General features: G+C 49.8%; 1 protein-coding gene across 6 annotated transcripts in view; it reads right to left on the bottom strand.

Moving 5' to 3' along the window:
- Window positions 1-26,081, bottom strand: part of NUP188 (nucleoporin 188) — a 370,052-nt gene that overhangs the window by 36,115 nt on the left and 307,856 nt on the right. For all 6 annotated transcript variants that reach the window (XM_029612592.1, XM_029612589.1, XM_029612591.1 and 3 more), the window contains exons 34-38: window positions 24,742-24,923; window positions 23,337-23,537; window positions 15,187-15,279; window positions 2,259-2,423; window positions 1,943-2,080 (exon numbers count right to left, since the gene is read on the bottom strand). In XM_029612592.1, coding sequence (XP_029468452.1) covers window positions 1,943-2,080; window positions 2,259-2,423; window positions 15,187-15,279; window positions 23,337-23,537; window positions 24,742-24,923 — 779 coding nt within the window. The remainder of the gene's footprint in view (window positions 1-1,942; window positions 2,081-2,258; window positions 2,424-15,186; window positions 15,280-23,336; window positions 23,538-24,741; window positions 24,924-26,081) is intronic.

Here is a 26,081-nt window from a genome sequence, read left to right as displayed (position 1 = left end):
GCAGGTCGCAATTCGTAGGGACATGGCTGCCACCTCCTCAAAGGCTTGTTTCAGAATGGCGTCCATGCATCGGTCATGTGTATCCTTGAGGGCCGTCCCCCCTTCCACCGGAATGGTGGTGCGCTTCACAATGGCGCTAACTATGGCGTCTACCTGGGGGCACACCTGCAGCTCCTTGGTTGCCGGGTCTAAGGGGTACATGCCAGCCAAGGCCCGACTCCCTTTGAATGAGGCCTCCGGCGTATTCCATTCCAGATCGATTAGCTGTTGTGCTGCTTGTAGGAGGGGAAAAAGGTGAGTCGTCTGGCGCAGGCCCTCTAACAGGGGGTTCATTCTAGGTTCCCCTGGGGTGTCATGGCCTGGGAGAGCAAGTTCCGACAGGCATTGAGCGATCAGGCTTGGGAGATCCTCTTTCAGAAAGAAGCGCCTCATGGTCCGATATGGTTCAATCCCCGAGGGAAGTTCTCCCTCCTCGGGGGGTTCGTCGTCTTCCTCAGGGCAATCTGAATCCCCATAAGTGGGGGTTCCGGGCGGCGAGTGGCCGTGCCTAGGCCTTGAGGGTCCAGGGGCCGGGTCATCCGGTACGTATGGACCCGTTCGGGGAGCAGCCTGCATTGTGACAAAGGCATGAATCCCCTTGAATAATTCTACCCAGGAGAGCGAAGCAGGATCTGGCCTTAGGGGCACCAGGTCTCTCGGGTTCCCTGGCTGCTCACTGCCGCCTGCTAGGTCTGGGGTGTTCCCTGAAGAACCGGCAAGTACGCTGGGCTGCGACCAGCCCTGGCCTGGAACTCCCAGGGCCTCTTCACATTGGGCACATAGGGAGTCTGCTTCCTCGCTCTTTGTGGCTCTGAGGTTGCATGCAGAGCAGAGGCTTATGCCTGATTCTGGAGGTGTCGGCTCCGCTGACGCATGGGCTCTCTTACGCTCCATCTCGTCTGTGAACTCAGCTGGAGTCTGCGCTTTGTAATATGCGCGAAAGATGTGCGCCTACCAATATGCGCCTACCAATATGCGCCTACCAATATGCGCTTATCAACGTGCGCCTATCAACGTGCGCCTATGAACGTGCGCTTATCAGTGGGCGCCTATGAAAGTGCGCCTATCAGCGGGCGCCTATGAACGTGCACCTTATCAACGTGCGCGCATCCACGTGCGCGTAGCGACGGGCGCCTATCAATGTGCGCTTAGCGACGGGCGCCTATCAATGTGCGCTACAGGCAGGCAAAATGGCGACCCCCTTGGCGGGTTGCCACGTAGGCAGACTCTGCTACTCCTCGCTTCCTCGGAGACCACAAAGTAAAGATGTACGCCTTACCTTGTCTTCGGCGCTTCCCAGCTGCGACCCGGGCGGTCTCCGGCTGCGGGGGGGAGACGGTGATTACCGTCACCGCCGCACTCGAGGAGGTGCACCCGCTGCCTCTAGGCCGCGCCCGAACTCGTCCTGCTCGGGGGCCAAGTCCACGCCGGGACCGAGGCTGCCTCTATGCCGCGCCCGAGCCCTTCTCACTCGGGGGCTAGGCCCCTGCCGCGAGTCGGCCACCGGACCGAGGCTCTTACCTCCGAGGGACCACGGAAATCGCCTCAGGAAACTCAACTGGGGGAGGGACCGAATGGTATCACCGCAGGAGTGCGGGGCTCGTCTTCAGGGAGGTTTCTTCTATGAATTTGGAAAAACGCTCAGCGAGCGTGAGGTAGCTCCAAACTGCTTTGGAGACGGAAATTACTGAATTGCTGCACTTCCTGCGGGGGTATATGTACCCGTGCTGACGTCAGATCTGTCTCCAACTGCTAGCACGAGCACACTATACCCACTTGTTTTGAGTCCATCTGCTACACGCTAGGAAAACCAGCTTTGGGGCCAAGTGTTTTCCAAATCTGATGGGTTCTCCCCATCCCCCCTCCTTTTCTATCCAGGGCAGCCTGGCCTGCAATAACATACCTGAATGTCTTTCATCAGCTCTGGAAGGTGAAAATGCCATTCCTTGGTGAAGCTGGAGAGCTGAAGCAGGAACCCAACCGTATGATCAGCCTCTTCCAAACAAGCCAGACTCTGTACTGTCCGTACTGCAGTGAGGCACTGAGGACAGTAACACAGGTATATTAATCAGAGACATCTGTGGGGGAGAAATTCCCTTGCTCAGAGAGCCACAGCAACAGACCAGAACTAGAGTTGTTGTGGGAGGGAAGTCTGCTCAGCTATAAATGCAACTTAGACACAGATCTGTATCACATTGTTCCCTTGTGCACAGCCTTACTTGAAGTATCCTTTCCTGGTGGACTCCCACAAAGTCCAAGGCCTCAGTCAGGAAGTTGTATCGCAGGGTCTTGAGCAGGCGCTCCATCAGGGACATGGACAAGCGGTACACGCCTGGCCATGAGGGTGCATCCAAGGACTTCCTAGAGGAAGATGGTGCCTGAACCTATATGACAAAGTCATTTATAATGAGAACATAAGAAATGCCATGCTCGGTCAAACCAAGGTCCATTAAACCTAGCATCCTGTCTCCGACAGTGGTCAATCCAGGTTGCAAGTATATGGTATATCCCATAAAGTAGATCAGTTTCTTATTGCTTACTCCCAGGAATAGCAATAGCTTTCCTTAGTCTATCTGGCTAATAATGTTGTATGGACTTTTCCTTTAGGAACTTGTCCAAACTCTTTTAAACCCCAATATGTTAGTCGCCTTGACTATGTCTTCTGGCAACAGATTCCACAGCTTGATTGTATGCTAAGAGAAAGTATTTTCTATGATTTGTTTTAAATTGTTATAGCTTCATGGAGTGTCCACTTGTTCTACCCAACTCATGATTTTATAAACTTCTTTGATGTCTCCTCTCAGCTGTCTCTTTTCCAAACTGAAAAGCCTGTGTAGCCTCTCATCCTAGGAGAGCCGTTACATCTGCTTTATCATTTTTATTTAATAGCATTTATTAATAGTTTTCCAGATAAAAATTATTTCCCAAAGCGATAATTTTTGTCACCCTCTGTACCTTTTCTAGTTCCACTATATCTTTTTTGAGATGGGGTGACCAGAACTGCATACAATACTCAAAGTGCAATCGAACATGGCTTGATACAGAGGCAATGTTTTATTCTTTGCATCATTCCTAACATTCTATTTGCTTTTTTGACCGCCGATGCACATTAAGCTAAGATTTTCAACGTACTGTCCACAAGGACTTTTCCGGGGAGATGATTCCCAGTACAGAACCCTGTATCGTGTACCTGTGTTTGGGATTATTTTTCCCTATGTACATCACTTTGCACTTTTCCACATTAAATTTAATCTGACATTCAGTTGTCCAATATCCTAGTCTCACAAGATCCATCTGCAGTACAAGAAAACTGGTTCTTACCTGCTAATTTTCATTTCTGGAATACCACAGATCAGGCCAGACTCCTGGGTTTTGCCTCTCTGCCAGCAGATGGAAACAGAGAAGAAAAGCTTTACTGAAACTGCTACTTAACTTAGAGTGAGACCTGAAGTCCCTCAGTATGTCCTGTACCCAAGCCAAGCTAAGAATAGCTATAACAATAATTGAGATCCTCAACCCCCCTCAACGAGCAGAAGGGAGGCAGAGCCTCTATGGAAAAAACTCAACAACATTAAGCAGAACATCATGTAACCAAACAAACTGCCATGAAGAGCGGGGTTCTGGACTGATCTGTGGTATTCCAGGACGGAAATTAGCAGGTAAGAAAATTTTCTTTTACTGTTCGTACCCCAGATCAATCCAGACTCCTGGGATGTACTCAAGCTCCCCTACACTGGCCGGGAATGTGATAGCCCCACTCACAATACACTCTCTCTAAACCCCTCAGCATCTGGATCCCGGACATCCAATCGGGAATGCCTGGAGAAAGTGCCTAACGACTTCCAAGTAGCCACCCGAAATATTTATTGTAAAGAAACCAGCTGACACTCAGCCCATGAGGTTGCCTATGCCAGAGTTGAGTGAGCCCTTAGCTTGGCATATAATTGTAAAAGCCGTCTGGTGTCGGAGAGTCTAATTGTGACCTTTAGCCATCTCGCAATAGTAGCCTTGGATGCCCTGCACTCCTTTCTTAGCCCATTCCAAAGCACAAAAATATGATCTGATTTCCAGAAACTATTCAACACACAAAATTCCTTTGCATGCAGCACAGACAAATCCAAATTAGGAAAGACAGGAAGTTCCACTTTTTGACTAAGATGAAAGGCTGAAACAACATTAGTCAGAAATGAGGGCACCGTTCACAAGGATACTTCATTCTCTGTAAACTGAAGAACGGGATCTCTACAAGACAACACCTAAAGCTCTGAAATTCTTGTGGCTGAACAATCACCACTCAAGAAATCAATTCCAAGGTTAAATCCTTTAGAGTCGTTCTCTGCAATGACTCAAATGGAGCCTCACACAACACCCTCATCACCAAATTAAGTTTCCATGAGGGAGACACCTTCTGCATTAGGGGCCACTAGTGTTTTGCTGCTTGAAGAAAATGAATCACAGCCAGATGCGAGACCAGGGACACTACCTACACCTTATCCCAAAGACAGCTTAAAGTCACTATCTGTACCAGAAGGAAATTATAGGCTAGACCCCTCAACTAGACCTTTTTGTAAAAAGGTCAAGATAAGGGAAATTGAAGCCTGAGTAGGCTGCATGCCCTGTTCAACACACCAAGCCTAAAAACTCTTCCACATTCTACCATAAAGCCAAGGATGTCTGGTCTTCAGTAAGATGGTAATGACATCTTTGGAGTACCCCTTCTATCTCACGCAGCTTCTCTCAAAATCAAAGCTGAGAGACAAAAGCGATCTGCCTGATCTGCAAATATGGGACCCTGGTGAAACTGTCTTGGAAGGCGACCAAATCTTAACGGACCATCCACCTAGTTTACTCGGTCCGCGAATCACGGCCGACATGGCCATTCTGGAGCCACGAGAATCACTTCACCCGGGTATCTTTCTATGTGCCGTAGCACCCTGCCCAGTAACAGCCATGGTGGAAAGAAGTAAAGAAGAATCCCTGGTGGCCACGGTAGCACCAGAGTGTTGATTCCTTCTGCTCTGTGTTCTCACTTGCAATTGTAAAAGCACGCCGCCTAGGTGTTTCATCTCAACGCCATCAAATGCATATGAAGTGTTCCCTATCTGGCCTGAAGGAGAAGAGTTGCTTTCTCTAACAGTTGCCATTCTCTGGGTGCCAACTTTTGCCTGCTTAGAAAATCTGCCTGCATGTTAACCACCCTGGCTATGTGAAATGCTGCCAGAACTGCCAGGTGCTGCTCTGCCCAGTGAACAAACAACTGAGCCTACTGAGAAGCCACCCGACATTTGGTCTCTCCCTGTCAGTTGATATAAGCTACCATCATTGCATTGTCCAATACAACTTGCATTGCCAGACCTTTTAACCGTAGCAGAAAGGAAAACAAGGCTAAGCACACTGCTCTCGTCTCTAACCGACTGATAAGACACGATGCTTCCTCCTTAGGGCAATGATCAATGTGGTCTGGCCCTGACACACCGCTCCCCAATCACCTGGCATTGGCCCTCCCTATCACCCAATCTGGGATTTCCAACTCCATCCCCCATTCCATATTGACCGGACCAAGCACCCCTACCCCCACCCCAAAGGGAAGAGGAGTTTGCGACGCCTCCGATAAAAGGGATCCAACAGTATGGAAACGCTCTTTGAAGAGGCCACATATGCACAAACTACAAGGGAACTGGAACTAGATCTACCATTGGTACCATAGACCCCGGACCTGCAAATTTTCCCAAACTCTGGGCACTGAGTCACAATAGGCAGTGAACCTGACTCTGCAGCTTCACCATCTTGTCCTCCGTGAAAAAATCTTGCTAATCCAGGTGTTGAATAGAGCCTCTAGGTACTCCATGGACTGGGATGGCATTAGATGGCTCTTCACCAAGTACATCACCCAGCCCAGAGCTCTCAACCTCTCTAGGACCCGCTGTACTGGCAGCTGACAGAGGTCCATTGACTTTGTCCGAATGAGCCAGTCGTCCAGATATTTATTTTGACATTTTATATACCGCTGTTTCAAATGAAGATCACAACTGTTTATAAAAGAGACATTCATACTATAGATCAACACAACAGAGTTTAATAAAACTCTACATCTACTGTGATCTTCTAATACATATTAACTAATGGTCTAGGACAGCAGTTTGTAGTACAGAAGTTCTATTTCAATACTTTTCACATATTAGTGCGTTGTCTTAAGATACTTAACAACTCTCGTTGCTTATTACTCATTCTTCAAATATTATTTTTGTCATTGATATTTACATTCTCTGCATACTGATGTTTTTAAGTTAGATCATAAGCATTTTTGAATAGCCAAGTTTTCAGCTCACGTTTAAATCTCTTTCTTTCTGGCAAATATAACGTCTCAGGTAGAGAATTACACAACTTTGGGCCTGCTATGGAAACACACGATCTCTTATCCAAAGGAGGATGTCCAAGAAATCCATACAACCTCTCTAGGACCCGCTGTACCACCAGCTGAAAGAGGTCCACTGACTTTGTCCAAATGAGCCAGTCGTCCAGATATGGGTGTACAGCATTCCTTCCTTCCGAAGGGCTATTACCATCATTACCATCACTTTGGTGAACATATGCTGTGCTGTCACCAAACTGAACGGAAGGTTGCAAAAGTGAAAATGGTCTCCCATAATCATAAACTGCAGGAACTTCTGGTGCTCCTGCTTGACAGTTCCTGGCATCACTAAACCTCACTGAGGTACACCTCAGTGAGGTTTAGTGATGCCAGGAACTGTCTCTTGCGAACTGCCGCTATGCCTGAACATAGCATCTCCATATGAAACCATGGTACCTTGAAGTCCATTTTGACCTTCTTTAAATCCAAAATCGGGCTGAATGTCCCTTTCCTTTTTTGGGACCACGAAATACATGGAATACCGATCTTTTCCCCATTCTTTTTGGGGAACTGGCACCATCTCTCTTAGCTGCACAAAGTCCACTGTGTTACGAACCACTTGGTGAGAGAAGTGCAAGGGAAGACTATGAAGGCTTCCCACACCAGGTGCATAAGTTCTAACTCATAGCCATCATTTTATCACTCCCAAGATTCACTGGTCCACTAATTCTGGTCCACTCCTTGAAAAGTAGGCCAACCACCCCCCACAAGAGAAGAGTGGACCAGCCTTGTTTCATTGTGAAGACTTAGCTCCCCTGGTTCCTTGACTAGGGGTATCTTGGATCAGCTTTCGCCCACCTCGAAAGGACAGGTCCTGTCTGAGCTTTGCCTCTGTATTGCTGATATCATCTATGTTCTCAAAAACATGAACAGTTGGGAAAAGATTTCTTTCTTCCCTTTGGCAATATATGTCCCTTGGGCTCTCTGAGATGCTTCACCAGCTGCACTAAATCTTTCCTGAATATGCCTTTGATCAGGAGGGTCTCTAGCTGAAACTTTTCACCAAAACATCTGCAGAGCAGTTTGATAACTAGAGCAGTCTCCTGGCTGAAACTGCTGACATCATAACTCTGGAGGATGCCCTAATCAAGTCATACAGGGCATCTGCCACTTAGGACACCGCTGCCTCCAAGCACTCCTCCGGCTTTGTGGTGGATGATGATGTCTCCTTCACCTAAAACTGCTGAACTCAGCTGAATTGCATAAACTGCTGCATACTGCAGCCCGGATACCCAAAGCAGAAATCTCAAAAATTCTCTTAAGATGAACTTCCAGCTTCTGGTCTTGCACAGCTTTCAGTGCGGCTGACCATGTCAATGGAATGGTGGTTTTCTTTGTCACCACCAAGACCAAAGAGTCTACCTTTAGAAGCATCAAAAGCTCAAATGTCTCCTCCAGTAACAGGTACCTGATGACCAGCTGCTTTACTGACTTGTGAAAGGGAAAAGCCTTAGCCAGACCTCTCAAGTTGACTATGAAGGGGTCAACTTCCTGGTCCGACTCCACCTGAGGAAGTTTGATGCCTAGCTGTTTAAGCACATGTGGAATCGAGCGCCACAACACTTTCCTGTGAAACCACCAGACCACCTTAGAGTCGTCCTCTTGGGTCACCAGCACCTCCTTTAGATCCAGATTTGAAAAGCCTGAGGAGACTCCGCCCTCGGAGACCCATCCAGCGGAACATCATCAACTTGGAGTCCTGGAGTCCTCAGACTCTTCCATGGGGCTGCCTCACTGCCTAGCCAAGCCAAACACCCTCTGGATGTTGGGCAATGTCTTTTTGCAGGGCTTGAGTCACCTTGCTGCTGACCCTGGGTACGAGGGCACTTCTCTCCTGCTGCCTAACCAGATAGGCTCTGTGGAGAAGTAGCATAAAATTCGAGGAAAAGGCCCAAAAATCCTCCAAATCCTCCTGTAATAAGGCCTCCTCATCTTCAGAGGCTTCCAGCCTTTATGCGGGACTCTGCAGGCGATAAGGGAGGAGAGGAATCCTCTGTCTCCTCGGAAGTCTCCGGTACCACTGTGACTACACTCAAGAAGGCTTCCATTCCTGCGCTCACAGAAAAAGGATCTGCAGCGGCTCCTGACAACCTTGTAGGCCTTTTATGTGGCAAAACAAAACTTGAACCAACCATGCTGCCTTCTCCCCCTGAGATGCAGCACTTGCACAAATTCACATGGATGACATAAGCACGTGTATTCCCGCACAAGCGGCAGGTCTTGCCGTGATCCTTGGCTGGCGCCATGTGTGTCCCACACATCTGCCTTCTCACCATGGCAGTCTAGTTAACACTGGGACCCCCAGTTACCACTGGCTCTTACCTGTGTCTGGTGAGATCGCTGATCACTCACAGAGTCAGCCGAATTCGAGAAACCCTCTTTAAGCCGCTGTCTAAAACGATCAGGTCATGTCTTTTTTTTTTTTTTTTGTAATAAAACAAAAGTACTTTCCTGAATGCTGCAGAGTGGCTGCTGGTTCCAGAGGGCACGTCGGGGGATCGAATGAACTGGAGCACCAGCTAATCGAAACCCGCTCAGTGTCCAGGGATGAACCAGCACCAAAGGTCACCAATCCCTTGCTTGTTCACCTCAACCAGGGAGGATAGCCCCTACCAGGGGCTTAATAACCCCCTGAAAGGAAGCTCCTGAAAAAAATAGGAAAATTGGTTCTTGCCTGCTAATTTTCGTTCCTGTAGTACCACGGATCAGTCCAGGACAGCTGGGTTTTGCCTCCCCACCAGCAGATGGAGACAGAAGAAGACTTTGCGGACTCTGTCCTATACCCCTGAGGTGCCACCTAGTGTCTGCCAGTATGATTCAGTACCCAAGCAGAAAAACCAGATACAAAACACCATAACTATGAACCATAAAAACACCTCCCTCGCAGAGCAGAGGATATGAAAACACTACAAAAACTGTATTGAACCCGAATGTCAACAAAAATGCAGAGAATAAAACTTGCATAGCGAATGACCAGCCACCAGCCGAGCGGACTCTCCATCGTCTTCCTGGGCGGGCGTCTGGACTGATCCGTGGTACTACAGGAACGAAAATTAGCAGGTAAGAACCAATTTTCCTTTCCCTGTACATACCCGGATCAGTCCAGGACAGCTGGGATGTACCAAAGCTATCTTAACCTGGGTGGGACTGAGAGAGTCCCGCTCGGAGCACACTGGCCCCAAAGGAACCGGGCTCTGGAGCCCGGACATCGAGCCGATAATGTCTTGCAAAGGTATGCGGAAACTGCCAGGCTGCCGCCCTACAAATTTCCTGTGGCGACACCTGCTGACACTCCGCCCAAGACGTCGACTGCGAAAGAGTAGAATGAGCCTTAAGGCCAGAAGGAAGAGGACGACCCTGAACCAGGTAAGCAGAGGAAATCGCCTCCTTCAACCATCGGGCAATCGTTGACTTAGATGCCTTCTGCCCTTTTCTGGGCCCACTCCAAAGTACAAAGAGGTGGTCCGAAAGCCGAAAACCGTTCGTTACCTCTAAATAGCGTAACAGAGCCCTCTTCACGTCCAACTTCTGCAACTCCTTTGCCTCTGGCGAAGAAGAATCCACCCCTGCAAAGGAAGGAAGTTCTACCGACTGATTCACATGAAAGGAGGACACCAGCTTCGGGAGAAAAGAGGGAACTGTTCTTAGGGAGACTCCCGCCTCGGAAATCCTCAAGAAGGGCTCCCTGCACGACAAGGCCTGAAGCTCGGACACCCGTCTAGCGGAAGAAACCGCCACTAGAAAAACAGTCTTCAAGGTCAGATCCTTCAATGTCACCCGACGCAATGGTTCAAAAGGAGCCGAACAAAGCGCCTTGAGTACCAGGTTCAACCGCCAAGAAGGACAAGGACTCCGGACCGGAGGGCGAAGGTGCTTAACGCCCCGCAAAAAACGAACCACATCTGGGTGAGAGGCAAGAGGCACTCCCTGCACCTTCCCTCGAAAACTGCCCAGAGCCGCCACCTGCACCCGCAGCGAATTGAATGCCAACCCCTTGGCTAGCCTTGCCTGTAAGAAATCCAGAACCTCTGGAATAGACGCCCTGGCGGGCTGGACACCGTGGTCGATACACCAGGCCTCAAAGACTCCCCATACTCGGACATATGCCATAGACGTAGAAGTCTTGCGGGAACGTAAGAGCGTGGCCACCACCGCATCAGAGTAACCCTTACTCTTCAACAGACGCCTTTCAAAAGCCATACCGCTACACAAAAGCGATCTGCCTCTGTGAAACAGACGGGCCCCTGCCGCAGAAGTGTGGGAGATGGATGAAACCTCAGTGGACCATCCACTGCCAGAGCCAAAAGATCCGTGAACCACGGACGCCTTGGCCACTCTGGGGCCATTAGAATCACCTTTCCGGCGTGCCTTTCAATGCAGGGCAGGACTTTGCCCACCAACGGCCATGGGGGAAACACGTACAGGAGAATGCCCCTGGGCCAGGGGAGGACCAGGGCGTCCACCCCCTCTGCCCCCGGTTCCCGCCGACTGAAGAACCGGGGGGCCTTGGCGTTGCAGTGAGTCGCCATCAGATCCATGGCCGGCGTGGACCACCGGTTGCACAGACGATGAAAGGCGTCGGAGAGCTCCCACTCTCCGGGCTCCAGTTGGTGGCAACTGAGGAAATCCGCTTGGACGTTGTCCACGCCGGCAACGTGAGACGCCGCTATCCGGTAAAGATGCGCCTCCGCCCAGCGGAGCAAAAGCTGTGCCTCCGCCGCCACCGGACGGCTCCTGGTGCCACCCTGACGATTGATGTATGCTACTGTCGTCGCATTGCCGGAGAGCACCCTCACCGACTTGCCCTCCACTAAAGGTAGGAGGGCCTGAAGCGCAAAGCGAACCGCTCTGGTCTCTAAGCGATTGATCGACCAGGAGGCCTCCTGCCTGGTCCACTGACCCTGGACCGAGGTATCCCGACAGACCGCTCCCCATCCGGAGAGGCTGGCATCCGTGGTCACTACGGTCCAGCAGGGCGTCTCCATGTCCATCCCCTGACGCAGGCTGTGCGGAGAAAGTCACCACTGCAGACTGGAACGCACCGCCCTCAACAGTGGAAGGACAGTGTTATAAAGCTGCGAGCGAGGCTTCAGCGGGACAACAAATCTGAGTGAAGAGGACGCATATGAGCAAATGCCCATGGCACGAGATCGATGGTCGAGGCCATGAAGCCCAGGACCTGCAAATAATCCCAGGCCGTAGGATGAGAGAGAGATTGGAATTCCGTCACCTGTTGCATGAGCTTCCAGACTCTTTCCTCTGTCAGAAAGACCTTCCCTAAGACCGTATCGAAACGAGCCCCTAGGAATATCAAGTTCTGAGAGGGGGTCAGATGGCTCTTCGCGGGGTTGACCATCCATCCCAAGGAGCCCAATTTCCAGAGGACCCGTTGAACCGTGTTCCTGTAGAGACTTTCCGACTTCGCTCGAACCAACCAATCGTCCAGGTACGGATGGACCAAGATCCCCTCCCGTCGCAATGCAGCCGCAACCACTACCATCACCTTGGTGAAGACCCTGGGAGCCGTTGCCAGACCGAACGGAAGGGCGCAGAACTGAATGTGGCGCCCCAGGACTGCAAACCGCAGGAATCTCTGATGGTCCGGACGGATGGGGATGTGGAAGTACACCTCCGACAGGTCCAGAGAAGCCAAGAACTCCCTTTTGTGCACCGACGCGATTACTGAACGAAGCGTTTCCATCCGAAACCGGGGCATCTTCAGAGCGTGGTTTACGCGCTTCAAATCGAGGATGGGGCAGAAGGACCTGTCCTTTTTTGGAACCACGAAGTAAATGGAGTAGCGCCCACGCCGCAGCTACCCCGTGGGCACCGGAACTATGGCCCCTAGATCTTGCAGGCGTTGCAGGGTGACCTGTACCGCCATGCGCTTCTGGCTGTACGCGCAAGGGGACACTATGTAATGGTCCCTGACTGGCCGTGCAAAATCTAAGGCGTAGTAGCCGTGCTCTATTATGTCTAGGACCCATTGATCGGACGTCAGTTGGACCCACGCCTCCCGGAAAAGAGACAACCGTCCCCCAATCTTTGGAACAGAAGGGTGGGCCGGCCGCACTTCATTGTGTAGTCTTGGAGCCCCCATGAGCTTGGGGGGCACCATTTCTGGCTGGGCGACGGCCCCGAAAGGACTGATTCCAAGAAGACTGTCGGGGCGCGTTCTGACGAAAGGACGACCCGGTGGACTGAGAGGACCGGAAGCGACGATTCCCCCGAGAACGATTCCGCTGAGGAAAGGCACTCTTAGACCGGAATCTATCCTCCAGCAACCGGTGAACCTTGTTCTCACCCAGAGACTTAATCAGATTGTCCAACTGTTGCCCGAAGAGGAGCTTCCCCTTAAATGGTAAGGAACTCAGCTGCGCTTTTGAAACATAGAATCATAGAAATGACGGCAGAAGACGACCAAATGGCCCATCCAGTCTGCCCAGCAAGCTACGCACTTTATCCATTTTTTTTTCCCTTTTTCTCTCCCCCACCTGTTACTATTGGCTTCCAGTACCCTCCGGCCCTAATTCCCCTCCACCCCACCACAATGTAGAGAGCAGCGCCGTATCTGCATCCAAGTGAACATCCAGCTCAATTAGGGGTAGCAACCGCTGTAACAAGCAGGCCACACCCCTGCCCCATACTCTTACCCACCCCTGTTTTTTTTTTTGTTTGTTTGTTTTTTTAGTTTTTTTTTTTTTGGAGATGGCAGCCCTCCATCCTTCCGCTCCGTGAAGGTGGAACACCAACCACTGGCATCCCGCTCCGTGAATGCCTCTGTGGCTACTGCCGCTCCGTGCAGTGTTTTGCTGCCTCCTCTTTATTTACGCCCTCTAGACTTGATGGACCCACAGTGTTTATCCCACGCCCCTTTGAAGTCCTTCAAAGGGGCGTGAGATACCTGAAGAGGTATCCGCAGCCCAGTGCATGAGCCAGAGGAGCCTGCGGGCCGAAACCGCTGAGACCATCATCCGGGCAGACGTCCTCAGGAGATCATACAGGGCGTCAGCGCCATACGCAACCGCGGCTTCCAGCCGACTAGCTCGCTCTGCTGCTGCACCAGACAGGTCGGACTCAGCCTGCCAATCCTGAACTCATCGGAGACAAGCCCTTTGGGGCGCTCGCATTGCCACAGGCAGAGCAGGCCGCACCACGCGGCATACCCCCGGGCTCGATTTGTTGAGTACCCGAAAAAAGAACCGCGGAGTTCGGTGCAATTTCCCGGTAAGTAGGCCGCACCACGCGGCAAAGCCCCGGGCTCCAGTTTTTGAGTACCCGAAAAAAGAACAGTGGCGTTTGGCGCAATTTCCCGGTAAGTAGGCCGCACCACGTAGCAAATCCCCGGGCTCGATTTTTTGCGTATCCGAAAAAAGAACAGTGGCGTTCGGCGCGATTTCCCGGTCCCCCCGGGCCGAAAAAACGGCGAAAAAACGGCAAAAAAGCGGCAAAAAACTGCGAAAACGGAGCGAAAACCCGGTCGGCAGAAGCCCTAACTCCAGGCAAGTTTTATAAACGAATTTTAAAAAATTGAAAACTTTACCTTAAACTGAAGAAAACGGCAGGCTGGACGAGGATGAGTGGCCGAGACCCCTGGCATCACTCCGAACCACGGCAGAAGTAGGGTCCCCAACCCTCTGCTCTGCAGCCTCTAATACCAGGGGGGATGGTCCCACCAGGACTTGACAACCCCCTGGGAGGCTAAATGCTGCACTGCCTTTTTTTTTAATATGGAAGGAACCCTACCAAGATTCCTAACCTGAAGAACAACAGCAGCACTAAGCTAAAGAACCAAATCCCTAACTTAGCACCACCGAGAGACACTAGGCTTTGCACCTCCACCATCTGCTGGAGACAGAAGAATACTGGCAGACACTAGGTGGCACCTCAGGGGTATAGGACAGAGTCCGCAAAGTCTTCTTCTGTCTCCATCTGCTGGTGGGGAGGCAAAACCCAGCTGTCCTGGACTGATCCGGGTATGTACAGGGAACCATTTTCCTCTTCTATTTTTTTTCTTAACTCCAGACTGCAGGTTTTAAACCTCTACCATCTGTTGGAGACAGAGAAATACTGAGGGACTGCAGGTGGCACTCTAGGTTACGTAGCAGTGTCAGTAAAGCTTTTCTTCTGTCTCCATCTGCTGGCAAGGAGGCATAACCCAGGCGTCTGGACTGATCTGGGATATGAACAGGAACTTGCAATTTGCTGCTATTTTAACAACTTTGAATAATTTTGTGTCCTGCTTCTTTTTGACTCTTCCAAGATAGAGACAGAGCCTCCTGCTACGCTCTAAACAGAAGACAGAGCTCTGCTTTCCTCCCATAGACTCTGAATGGGAGACAAAGCCACCTGGTGCCTTCTCACAGGATCTGTATGGGAGATAGCAGCAGCAATGCAACTTCCTTATGTTATCCCATTAATGTGCTTAAACTGTACTCTGGAAACTATAAGAGTTGAGTTTCCATGAGTATTCATGCCACAGATTTCTTTGCCGAGATTAGGAAAGAAGACAATTGTGATTGCGGGTTTAATTATGATATGGAAATCAGTATAGACACAACTGGACTAAGGTCTCCAACCCATTCTATAGTACTTGTAAAATTTGTCAGCCTATCGCTGCTGATCTGAGATAGGTGTGATAAACACAAGTGACACAAATTTTCTACTCGCTTTACTCGGCTGGAGAGTTCATTTTCCTGTTTATTTCATATGTGAGATTGCAAGGGAGGACTCACCTGAAGTCCCCCATTAGAGCTAAGCTGATAGACGCTCAGCAATGGCAGACAGATACTCTGTGTGACTCCAGCTCCAGCTATAGCTGTTGCACCCTGCAACAGACAGAAAATTCCCATCATTCCTAGCTATACACACAGATTAAGATACTTTTTATTGACATGATAGGTGTTGTCAATTCTATTAACCAGGCAATGACCTCTAATTCTATGGTACTATTTTAATATGTTTTACTAGAAATTGTATGTTACTATTCTAATAAGTTGTACCCAGCTTTGGATGAATTTCTTATTCAAAAAGGAGGGTAATAAATCCAAATAATGGAGAAATTCATTCTTACCTGATGATTTCCTTTCCTTGAGTTCAGCCAGACCAGTCCAGATGCATGGATTATGCTCCCCAGTTAGCAGATGGAGACAGAGAACATCTCTCTTTATAGGGTCCGTGCTGCACTCAGCCTGCCAGTATTTTGTAACAAGCTACAATAATAAACAAACTCCCCAGCCATAGAACCAAAGGCTTCCAGGGAACAACAAATTTGATTGAAAAAATAGACTACATCAGAAACTTCAGAACATTCAAAAGAAAGGCAACTCCCTTCTTACTGAGAGGAAGTAACTTGGCTCAATTAATTCTGTTGAGAACGCCCTGTTTGTTTCAGCAAAAGCCACAAACAACAAAAGAGCAGATAGGGAGGGTTCTGGACTAGTCTGGCTGGACTCAAGAAAAATAAATTGTCAGGTAAGAACTAATTTTTCCTTCCTCTTCATCCAACCAGACCAATCCAGATGCATGAGATATATCCAAGCTATCCCTCAACTGGGTGGGACACTGCCAATGCGGCTTTCAAGACTTCTAAAAACTGTCTCTTCCCAAGTTGTTAGTCTGTTTTGCATTCCTTTTGAAAGCATTAAGTCTCTGACTTTTAAATATCCAGTGGCAATACCAAACAGAGCTCAGCCCAAGCTGTCACCTACGCCTTTGTAGAATGGGCTCTCAACCTTTATGGTAGAGTCAAGCCACTGACCACGTAGGTTGCATAAGAAAATTTGGTTCTTACCTGATAATTTTCGTTCCTGTAGTACCAAGGATCAATCCAGACTCCTCGGTTCATACATCCGTGCCAGCAGGTGGAGACAGAGAAAGTAAACTGACACTGCTTTATATATCCTGATGCCCCCTGCAGTTCCTCAGTATTAATCTGTACCAAAGCTGAACCAAACCATCAGAAAAAAACCCATTGAAATATAAACCTTGAGAACGTAACAAGTTCTGAGATCTGTAATATACAACAGTAAAGCATGACTCTCCATCCTCCCTCACTCCTGGGCGGGACTCTGGACTGATCCTTGGTACTACAGGAATGAAAATTATCAGGTAATAACCAAATTTTCTTTTCCCTGTACGTACCGGATCAGTCCAGACTCCTAGGATGTACCAAAGCTTCCTAAACAGGGTGGGACCTGGAGAGTCCCGTGCGCAATACTCTTTCACCAAAGGACCGAGACTCCTGATCTGCCACATCCAGTTGATAATGTCTTGCAAAAGTATGCAGCAACTTCCAAGACCCCGCCCTACAAATCTCTTGTGATGATATCAAGTGAGCCGCTGCCCAAGAGGCCGACTGAGATAGAGTGGAATGAGCCCCCAAGCCCTCTGGTACCGGCTTACCTTTGAGAATGTAAGTGGATCCAATAGCTTCCTTAAGCCACCTGGCAATGGTGGTCTTGGAAGCTTGAAGTCCCTTCTTCGGACCGCTCCACAAAACGAAAAGATGTTCGGAGCGATGAAAACCATTCATGTCCTTAAGATACCGGAGTAACGCACGATGGACGTCCAAATGTCGTAGCTCCTGAGCATTTGTTTCTGAATCAGACAAGTCCAAAAAAGCTGGCAGCTCAACTGACTGATTAACATGAAAAGAAGACACCACTTTCGGAAGAAAAGATGGAACCATTCGTAAGGACACATCCCCGTCCGATATCTTAAGAAAAGGATCACGACATGACAGAGCCTGTAACTCTGAAATTTGCCTTGCAGAGCAAATGGCGACCAAGAAAACAATCTTCAAAGTCACATCCTTTAGCGTAGCCCTACATATGGGTTCAAAGGGGGCCTCACATAAACCTCGAAGCACCAGATTGAGGTTCCAAGGAGGACAAAGCCTCCTCACCGGCGGAAATAGGTTCTTAACTCCTTGAATAAAACTTACCACATCCGGATGAGAGGACAAGTGATAGCCCTCCAGGTTCCCCTTCAAAAACGTTAATGCCGCTACATTAACTTTAAGAGAGTTAAAGGCAAGGCCCTTAACCAAGCCGTCCTGTAAAAAGGATAACACATGAGACATGGAAGCGCTCAAGGCCTGAATCCCTTTCGCCACACACTAGGATTCAAAAACTTTCCAAACACGGACGTACGCCACTGAGGTGGACTTCTGCCTAGATTGAAGAAGCATAGTAATTACGGACTCCGGGTAACCTTTAGACCATAAACCCCTCCTCTCAAAAGCCATGCCGCTAGACAAAAGTGATGTGCCTGATCGGAAAATACGGGACCCTGATGTAGTAGACCTGGGAGATGATTGAGTCGTAAAGGACCGTCGACCGCTAGATTGAACAGATCGGTGAACCGAGAACGATGTGGCCACTCCGGAGCCATGAGTATCACCTCCCCTGGGTGCCTCTCTATGCTCTGTATAATCTTGTCCACTAGAGGCTAAGGAGGAAATACATACAGCAGAACTCCCCGAGGCCAAGGAAGGACCAGAGCATCTATGCCCTCGGTGCCGTAGTCTCTGCGTCTGCTGAAAAACAGAGGAGCCTTTGCATTGAGATGTGTCGCCATCAGGTCGACTCGCAGGCAGCCCCATTTCTCTCGAATGAGGTGCATCGCCGCATCCGACAACTCCCATTCTCCCGGCTCCAGGAGCGTGCGACTGAGATAATCGGCTTGCATGTTCTCGATGCTGGCAATATGAGACACCGAGATTTGTAATAAATGCTGCTCTGCCCGCCTGATCAAGTCCTGAATTTATAGCGACACCGCATGGCTTCGGGTGCCTCCTTGCCTGTTTATGTAGGCTACAGTTGCCGCATTGTCTGAGAGAACTCGCACTGACCGCCCTTGGAGTAAAGGCTGAAAGGCAAGCAAAGCCAAACGCACTGCCCTGGCTTCCAACCGATTGATAGACCAAGACGCCTCTACGCTAGACCAGGAGCCCCGAGCTGCTTGACTCTGACAAACCGCTCCCCAACCCGAGAGACTTGCATCCGTGGTCAAGACCACCCAATCCGGAACCTCCAAGGATACTCCGCGCAGGAGGTTGGGAGTGTGTAGCCACCATGACAGACTGTCCTTGGTCTCCGGAGGAAGGGAAAAGGGTTGGTGATACTGCGCCGATACCGGGCTCCACTGGGCCAGAAGCGCTCTCTGAAGAGGGCGCATATGAGCAAAAGCCCACGGTACCAGCTCCAATGTGGATGTTATGGACCCGAGGACCTGTAACACATCCCAAGCCCTGGGAATGCGCAACAGTGCTAATCGCCGAATCTGTGACTGTAGCTTGTGGACCCTCTCATTCGTCAGAAAGACTCTGCCTTGGTTGTTATCTAAGAATGCTCCCAGATACTCCAGAGTCTGTGATGGTATTAGCTGGCTCTTCGCCAAATTCACCACCCAACCTAACGAAAGCAAGGTCCGAAGTACCGTCTTCACCGCTGTCTGGCAACTGGCTTCCGACTTCGCCTGAATAAGCCAATCATCCGGGAAGGGATGAACAGTATATCCTGCTGACGTAACGCTGCCACCACGACTACCATGACCTTGGTAAAGACCCAAGGCGCTGGGACTGGCCCTCGCGAAAGGAGTGAGACCAAGAAGAATAACCCCTAGAGGAGCCACCGCGTCTGCGGGGCGTATACCTTCTCTGTCCTCGGGAAGCGAGGACGGGAGGGCGTAAAGGAACGAGATGGTTTCGGATGGTCCTCAGGAAGCTTATGAACCTTATTTTCCCCCAAGGAGTCGATAAGCTTCTCAAGGTCCTCTCCAAACAGCAACTTACCTTTGAAAGGCAACGTACCCAGCCGTGCCTTGGAGGATGGGTCGGCCGACCAATTGCGCAGCCAGAGGAGCCGTCTAGCGGATACCGCCGAGGCCATCGCCTTCGCCTGGACATGGAGGAGGTCGTAGAGCGCATCAGCCCCATATGCGATGATGGCTTCCAGACGTTCAGCCTGCTCTGCCTCTGCAGACAGGAGGTCCTGGGTGCCGAGTAATTGTTGAACCCACCTGAGACCTGCCCGCTGCATGAGACTGCTGCAGATAGTCGCTCAGACCCCCAGAGCCAGGACTTCAAAAATAAGTTTCATATGGGCCTTGAGCTTGCAGTCCTGTCCATCCTTCAGAGCCGTTGATCCCACCACAGGGATAGTGGTGTGCTTGGTGACCGCAGAAACCGAGGAGTCCACGGGGGGGATTTTCAACATGTCTAAGCATTCCTCCAGGAGGGGGTAGAGCTTATCCATAGCCCGCCCCACACGGAGTCCCGCTTCGGGAGCCTCCCATTCACGCAAGAGCAGCAACTTGTGCATAGGATGAAAAGGAAAAGCGCTTGCCGGGGCCCTGAGTCCCGCCAGGACCGGGTCCATATTCTTGGGCAAGGAGGCCAAAAGGGTATCAGCAGGGGGCCCTCCAGCCCCAGCTCCTGGAGGACAAAGGGATGAGGGGCTCCAACTCCTCATGCTGAAACATGCGGAGAACTCTAGGATCGTCCCCCTCCAGGGGTGGGAGTGCGCTCGCTAAGTCTGAAGTGGGATCGAGATACAGAATAACTGGGGCCACCGGGGGGTCAGAGATGGGGGCCACCCCTGGGACCACCCGCACCCAAACGGACCCCGGAGGTTCTGCGGCAGGACAAATAGGTAGTGGCACGGAATTTTCACCACGCCGAGGGGGGGGGAGCCCTCCTCCTGCAAGCTAGCCAAATAGGATTTATGCAGGAGGAGGACAAATTCTGAGGAAAAAACGAGTTTTAGATTTCCTGGGGGGGGGGGGGGGGGGGGGGGGGACCCCATCCTGGGGGGCCTCGGGAGGAAAATCGCTAAAATCTGGTTCCCTAGCCCCAGGCAGCTCCGAATCGGGAGCTGTAGAAAAACCCAAAATGGCCACCGTTCCCAGGCTTTGCCGACCCGGGAACAGCCTGGCCATGCGCTGGGGGATCCATCCCTGAGCTGAATTTGCCTGCCCTGCCGAAGAGGGGCCTTCCTAGGCAGTCTGAGCAGAGCCCCTCGTGCGATAGGCACAACAAGGGCTGCCCACAGGCTAGGCAGGCTGCTGGCCGTGGCATCCTCAGTGAAGAGGAACCGTGCTGAAGAAAAAAAAGTTAAAAATAGATATGATTGGCAGCCCGCCGGCAGGAGCGGACGCAGGGGAGTGAAGCCTGCACGCTCCTGTCTATCTGGCTGCCGGTTTGATCCCAGGTAAGACCAAAAATAAAGTCTTCTTAATTTTAGTATTTTATTTATTTATTTTTTTTTTTTTAAACTCCGACTGAGCACAACAATGGAGCACTATGCTCCCTAGGCAGCCAGAGGGGGGGAGGGGGAGGGGGGGAGACGAAAGACTGGACCACCACAGCCTCAGTCCCCACACCTGGAAGCAACCACGGACTCAGGCTATGCTCTGCACAAGGGGCGAAGCCCTCCTGAGTCTGGCAAGAGCCAGGAGACAGGACAGTCTCCTGCATAGACTAAAAATTTAACTCTTTGGATTTCTTTCTATAAAAAAAGAATCAAAATCCCTAAGGAAGAAGTACTTGCTTGATCCAAGAAGAAAGGAAGAAAAAGAAGGCTGACTAGCCTAAATCAGGAGACCGAAGAGTGAGCTGATCCACCTGCTGGAGACAGACAAATACTGAAGGGCTGCAGGGTAGGCTTTGTCCTCATATAGGATACCCTTTCAGATTTGGTCTGTTTCCACCTGCTGGAAAGGAGGCTCAACCCATGGTCTGGACTGATCCGGGTAAGTACAGGGAAGCTGATTTAGTAATAAATGGTTGAATAAAATATACAGGTATTTGGATTTGTTTAGCATCAGCTGATGTGCCAAAGAACCCCGTACCTGCCTCAAGCAGCATGGGAAAAAGAGAAGGACCAAGCTCCAAGTTTCTTCTCACCCGTGAATCCAAAATGTCTGCCGTTCCCACAGCAGCAGAAAGCCTACCAGCAGGAATGGCCTGGCCAGTGAGCCCCACTGTTGTGCTATGCTCCCTCCCCAACCCCCAAAGATCACTGGCTTGTGTCTACCTCTTCCTCTCCTCCTCACAGATTCTGCAGAGGACTCTTCCTCCTGCTGCATCCTCCTGTGTCCCTCACGTGCTGCACAGCAGAGGTTTCTTGGTGCACACCCCCAACAGCCATCTCCCTCAAAATCCTCTGACCTAAATTTTTAACCACCGCACTGAAAGAAAAAAAACAAACAAAGAAATACACGGTCACCCGCTCAGAGACTGCTACTCTAGCTCTTAATTCTGCGATGCAGTTCTTTTTTTTTTTTTAACTTTATGAATTTGGCCACTGCAGACAGAAAGCAGAAAAAGAGTAAAAACAACCCATCCCCCCCTTTTTTTGAATCAGGGAGGAGAGACCTTAGAAAAGGAGAGAGAATCCCAGCACAGGAAAGAGGGAAGGAAAGGGAATTTCCAGAGACACTGGAAAAGAACCCTGTCATACAAGGAAGCCCCCAGACAGAAAGGCTATGCCCAGCTGGGGAAGGAGTTCACAAACTATCATCTAGGAAAGGGAGTCCCAAGAATAATCACCCCAGGAGCAACCAAATTCACCCAGGTTTGTCTTCATCTGGCCTAAAAAACCAGGATTCAGTCACACCTCAAGATGCTTGCCTACCGTCTACTGGAGACAGAACACTGGCAGGCTGAGTACAGCATGGGAACCTATAAAGATTGATGTCAATACACCTGTTCTGTCTCCATTTGCTAGTTGGGGAGCATAACCCATGCATCTGGACTGATCTGGCTAGATGAAGAGGAAAAATACATTTATTATAATTTTGAAAAGGATGTGCATGCATAAAATGACTTTCTGAAAATTATTCTGGGAGTTGCACCCATAAAATACAGGTGGCAGCGATCTCACATGTAATTGTACACATATTGCAAATAGGCCTTCCCAGGGGTGGAGTTAGGGTGGGGAAATCATTTACACATGTACTTTCAATTTTCAGAAGCAGGCACATAAATGTTTGCTCTCTAACAGGTGTAAAGGTGCAATGCCATGCTAAAGTACGCATGGTCCTGATAATTTTCAAAGCAAACTTGAATGCGTACACAGAAACGTCAGCCCTAAGCGTGCGGTTGCGGTTATAAAATTGGGCTCAGAGCATAAGGTAGCAACTTTTCAGTTGTGGGAGGGGCACATTTCCTGCTTCCCCTTGCAATTCTGCTCCAGACCTTGGAAGAGGCCCTCTCCCACTGCTTCCTCCCTCCTGGACCTCGGCTCCAGAAGCGATCCTCAGACCTCAGTGAGCAAAGGGACTAAGCCTCTGCTCACAAGACCTACTCTCTGTGGGCTACCATGAGAGGAGGCAGACCTGTGAGTACAGGCTTAGTTCCTGTGCTCCCTAAGTATTAAGGCTTGCTTCTGGAGCTAAAGTTTGCTGGTGGTGTGGGCAGGGATGGTTCTGGCACTGAATCAGTGCCTAGAGGCGGCAGCAGACCAAATCTGCCCAGGGCTCACAGATTAAAATAAAATGGGGAAGAAAGATTAAAAACAAATTACAAAATAACTAATTGATAGCCCTGTTCCAGGACCCAAGATCTGCCCTTTACATCCCAGAGAACCTCTAACTCCACTCCGCAGCCCTGAATGACCTAGAAGCCGCCCCCTTCCACCCATATTGCGCTCTCATGTACTTTTTAAGGCTGAAGCCAGATGGACAAGAGAGGCTATATATATATATGCAGTCTTCAAAAGTACTCACAAACTAGAAAACAAAATTTACAAAACCCTCCCCTTCCTGTGTTTTTTTCCTCTGAATAGGGAGAACACTATACACTGAAGACAAATGCAAGTTTCAGTCAATCCTATACTGTAACTGGCTGAAAATCCCATAGTATTTGTTTTTAAATTCGTACTTGCTGGGTTCTAGCCAAAGTGAGCAGCAAATGAAGTGAGGCCTCACTGAAGTGCAAGTTCTTCTTCTCTCTCAGGTTCACCTCCAGGGCTGAAAGGAGAGTAGGCAGAACAGGCATTCTTCTGGTGACCAGCAGCCAGTGCTCTCCATCCTCATCTGCCTGACATAGCTCCTTTGCCAGATGCAGTCCCAGTACACACACCTTGGAGATGGAAAAACACACAGAGAGAAAATCGTAGGGAAGAGAAAACAAAAGCATCACGCAGATGAAGATCAACACAGCAGAAATACCAATCAAAAAGCTCCACAGGGGCCGGCTGTACCAGTACAGACATACACTGATTCCTGCTCCACAGGGGCCGGCTGTCCCAGCATAGACAGACGCCTCTTCTTTGCAGAGTACAGTTGCTCTCCAGTATGTTCAGAAGCCACCCCTGCAGAGGCTGGCTCCTTACGTACAGGGAAAGGAAAATTGGTTCTTACCTGCTAATTTTCGTTCCTGTAGTACAGAGATCAGTCCAGACTCCTGGGCTCTGTAGAAGGGTTATGGGTTCAATTCAACGCGTTCTCAAGCAGCCTCTTGGGCGGAGAGCTCAGCTGGTTTCTACTCAGGAGATATGTCTAGCAGCAACTTGGAAACCACTGCATGCTTTTGCAAGGCTTTATCGTCTGGATGTGGGAGATGGCTCTTCCTAATCCTTTGGTGAGAGTGTTTTGTGACCGGGACTCTCCAGGTCCCACCCTGTGTAGGGAGCTTTGGTACATCCCAGGAGTCTGAACTGATCTGGGTACGTACAGGGAAAGGAAAATTGGTTCTTACTTGCTAATATTTGTTCCTGTAGTACCACAGATCAGTCCCAGAGCCTGGCCAATCTATGGAGGAGGAGAATTGTCCGCTCTGTCAGTTTTTTAGTTTCATCATTGCAGATTAATTTTTTTTTTAAGTGACATTTTTGTAGACTTTTTAAATTTTTTTTATTTTAAGGATTGTCTATTGTTGGATTTTATTCTTCAGGTTGGGTACAGATAAATACTGATTAACCTCAGGTGGCACACAGGCTTATGTGACAGCATCAGTTAAACTTTCTGTGGCTCCATCTGCTGGCAGGGAGGCAGAACCCAGGAGTCTGGACTGATCTGGGAACATATAGGAAGATGCATTCCCTGAATAATATGCATAGTGTCTACAGCAGTGGTTCCCAAAATTGTCTTAGGCGACTCCTAGCCATCTGGGATTATAGATACCTACAATAATGCTGCATGAGATAGATATGCATACACTGCCTTCACTGCACGCAACTTTATCTCATGCATAGTCATTGTGGATATCCTGGAAACCCAACTAGCTGGGGGTTCCCCAAAATGAGAGTGAGAGCCACCCTCTCCCACTCTTCTGTAGCTCCTACCCCATCTCGTTGGTCCTTGTGCTTTGCTCGTAGCACATCATCAGTCTCCATGCTGTCCTTATCATCTGCAGCCTCTCCTGCTCTCAGGCTACGCTGTGTCTGGTCAAGGAGTCCAATGATTTCATCCTGTAGAGTCTCACACACCATTTCCAGCAGGTGCGAGTATTGAGGGATCTCATCCGCTGTAGAAAATAAGCACAGACAGCACGCAGTATTATAGTAGCCTCACTAACATCTGTGTGTACACCTTCACCCATACTAAAGCTCCAAACCACTGTACAGACAGCACATGCTTCAAATTTGGAGCTGGTCAGAAAGTTTGCATGAGGGGGAGCGGTGACATCACCACCCAAGATGGCCGCTTAAGACCGGAGCTCTTGCCCCGATCCCTAGCGATCCTCCTCCATCGGCGGCTATAGCGGCGAAACAAAAGCAGAATCGAGCGCAGATGAGGGTCTATTTTCCCGCAATGATGACCCCGAAGAAAAAAACGGATTTGAACTGGTTTTTCTTTGCATCGGTGGCGGCGATCGGGCCTGGAGAAAAAATGGTGACCCTGCAGGAAACTGAGGGAGATCCGGATGCCGTGGCAGAAGCGGGGAATGCAGATTTACCCTCCTGATCTGAGTTTAAAACCTGGTTCCAGGAGCTAAGAGGGGACAAGGCTCAATTTAGAAAAGAAATCGGTGCCCTACTGGAGGACATGAAAAGTGAGATCGGGGATCTGGGGCGGAGAGTGGATGATGCAGAGGCGGGCATAGAGGACCAGTAGGCTGAGGTCAGTAAACTCCGGGAAGAATAGGGGAAGCTGCGGGAGGCACAGGAGGAACTGACATGGCATGTGGAGGACATGGAAAACCAAGCTTGCAGGGTTAATCTGCGATTTAGAGGAGTGCCTGAAGAGTCAGAATTCAGTAACAACTTTAAAGTGGTGCAAGACATTTGTGTTCAGCTCCTAGATCCCACCGAAGGCCCAGAGAAAGCACTGGCGGAGGTGCTGAATAGAGCACACAGAGCCCTGGGAAATACGCATAGCAATCAAGTCAGAGACATAGTGGCATGCTTTCACAATTTTTCAGTCAAAGAGCAGGTGGCCCAAGCGGCCAGGAAAGCAGGTACAATAACCTGGAGAGGTCACAAGATTGAAATATTTCAGGATTTGGCCATATCAACTATCCAGAAGCAGAGGGAATTTCGGGACATTGTCCTTATCTTACGCAACCACAACCTCCGCTATAGATGGCTGTTCCCTTTCGGGCTCAGTTTCATGATTAATGAGGTATCATCACGGGTGCAGAAAGTGATAGAAGCTGAGGATATTCTGAGAGCGGTAAGACTGT

Source organism: Rhinatrema bivittatum, chromosome 8 (genome assembly GCF_901001135.1).
Source record: "Rhinatrema bivittatum chromosome 8, aRhiBiv1.1, whole genome shotgun sequence".
NCBI classification, from domain to species: domain Eukaryota; kingdom Metazoa; phylum Chordata; class Amphibia; order Gymnophiona; family Rhinatrematidae; genus Rhinatrema; species Rhinatrema bivittatum.
The sequence above is the reverse complement of the archived record's forward strand: the minus strand, read 5'-3'. Positions and strand labels throughout refer to the sequence as shown.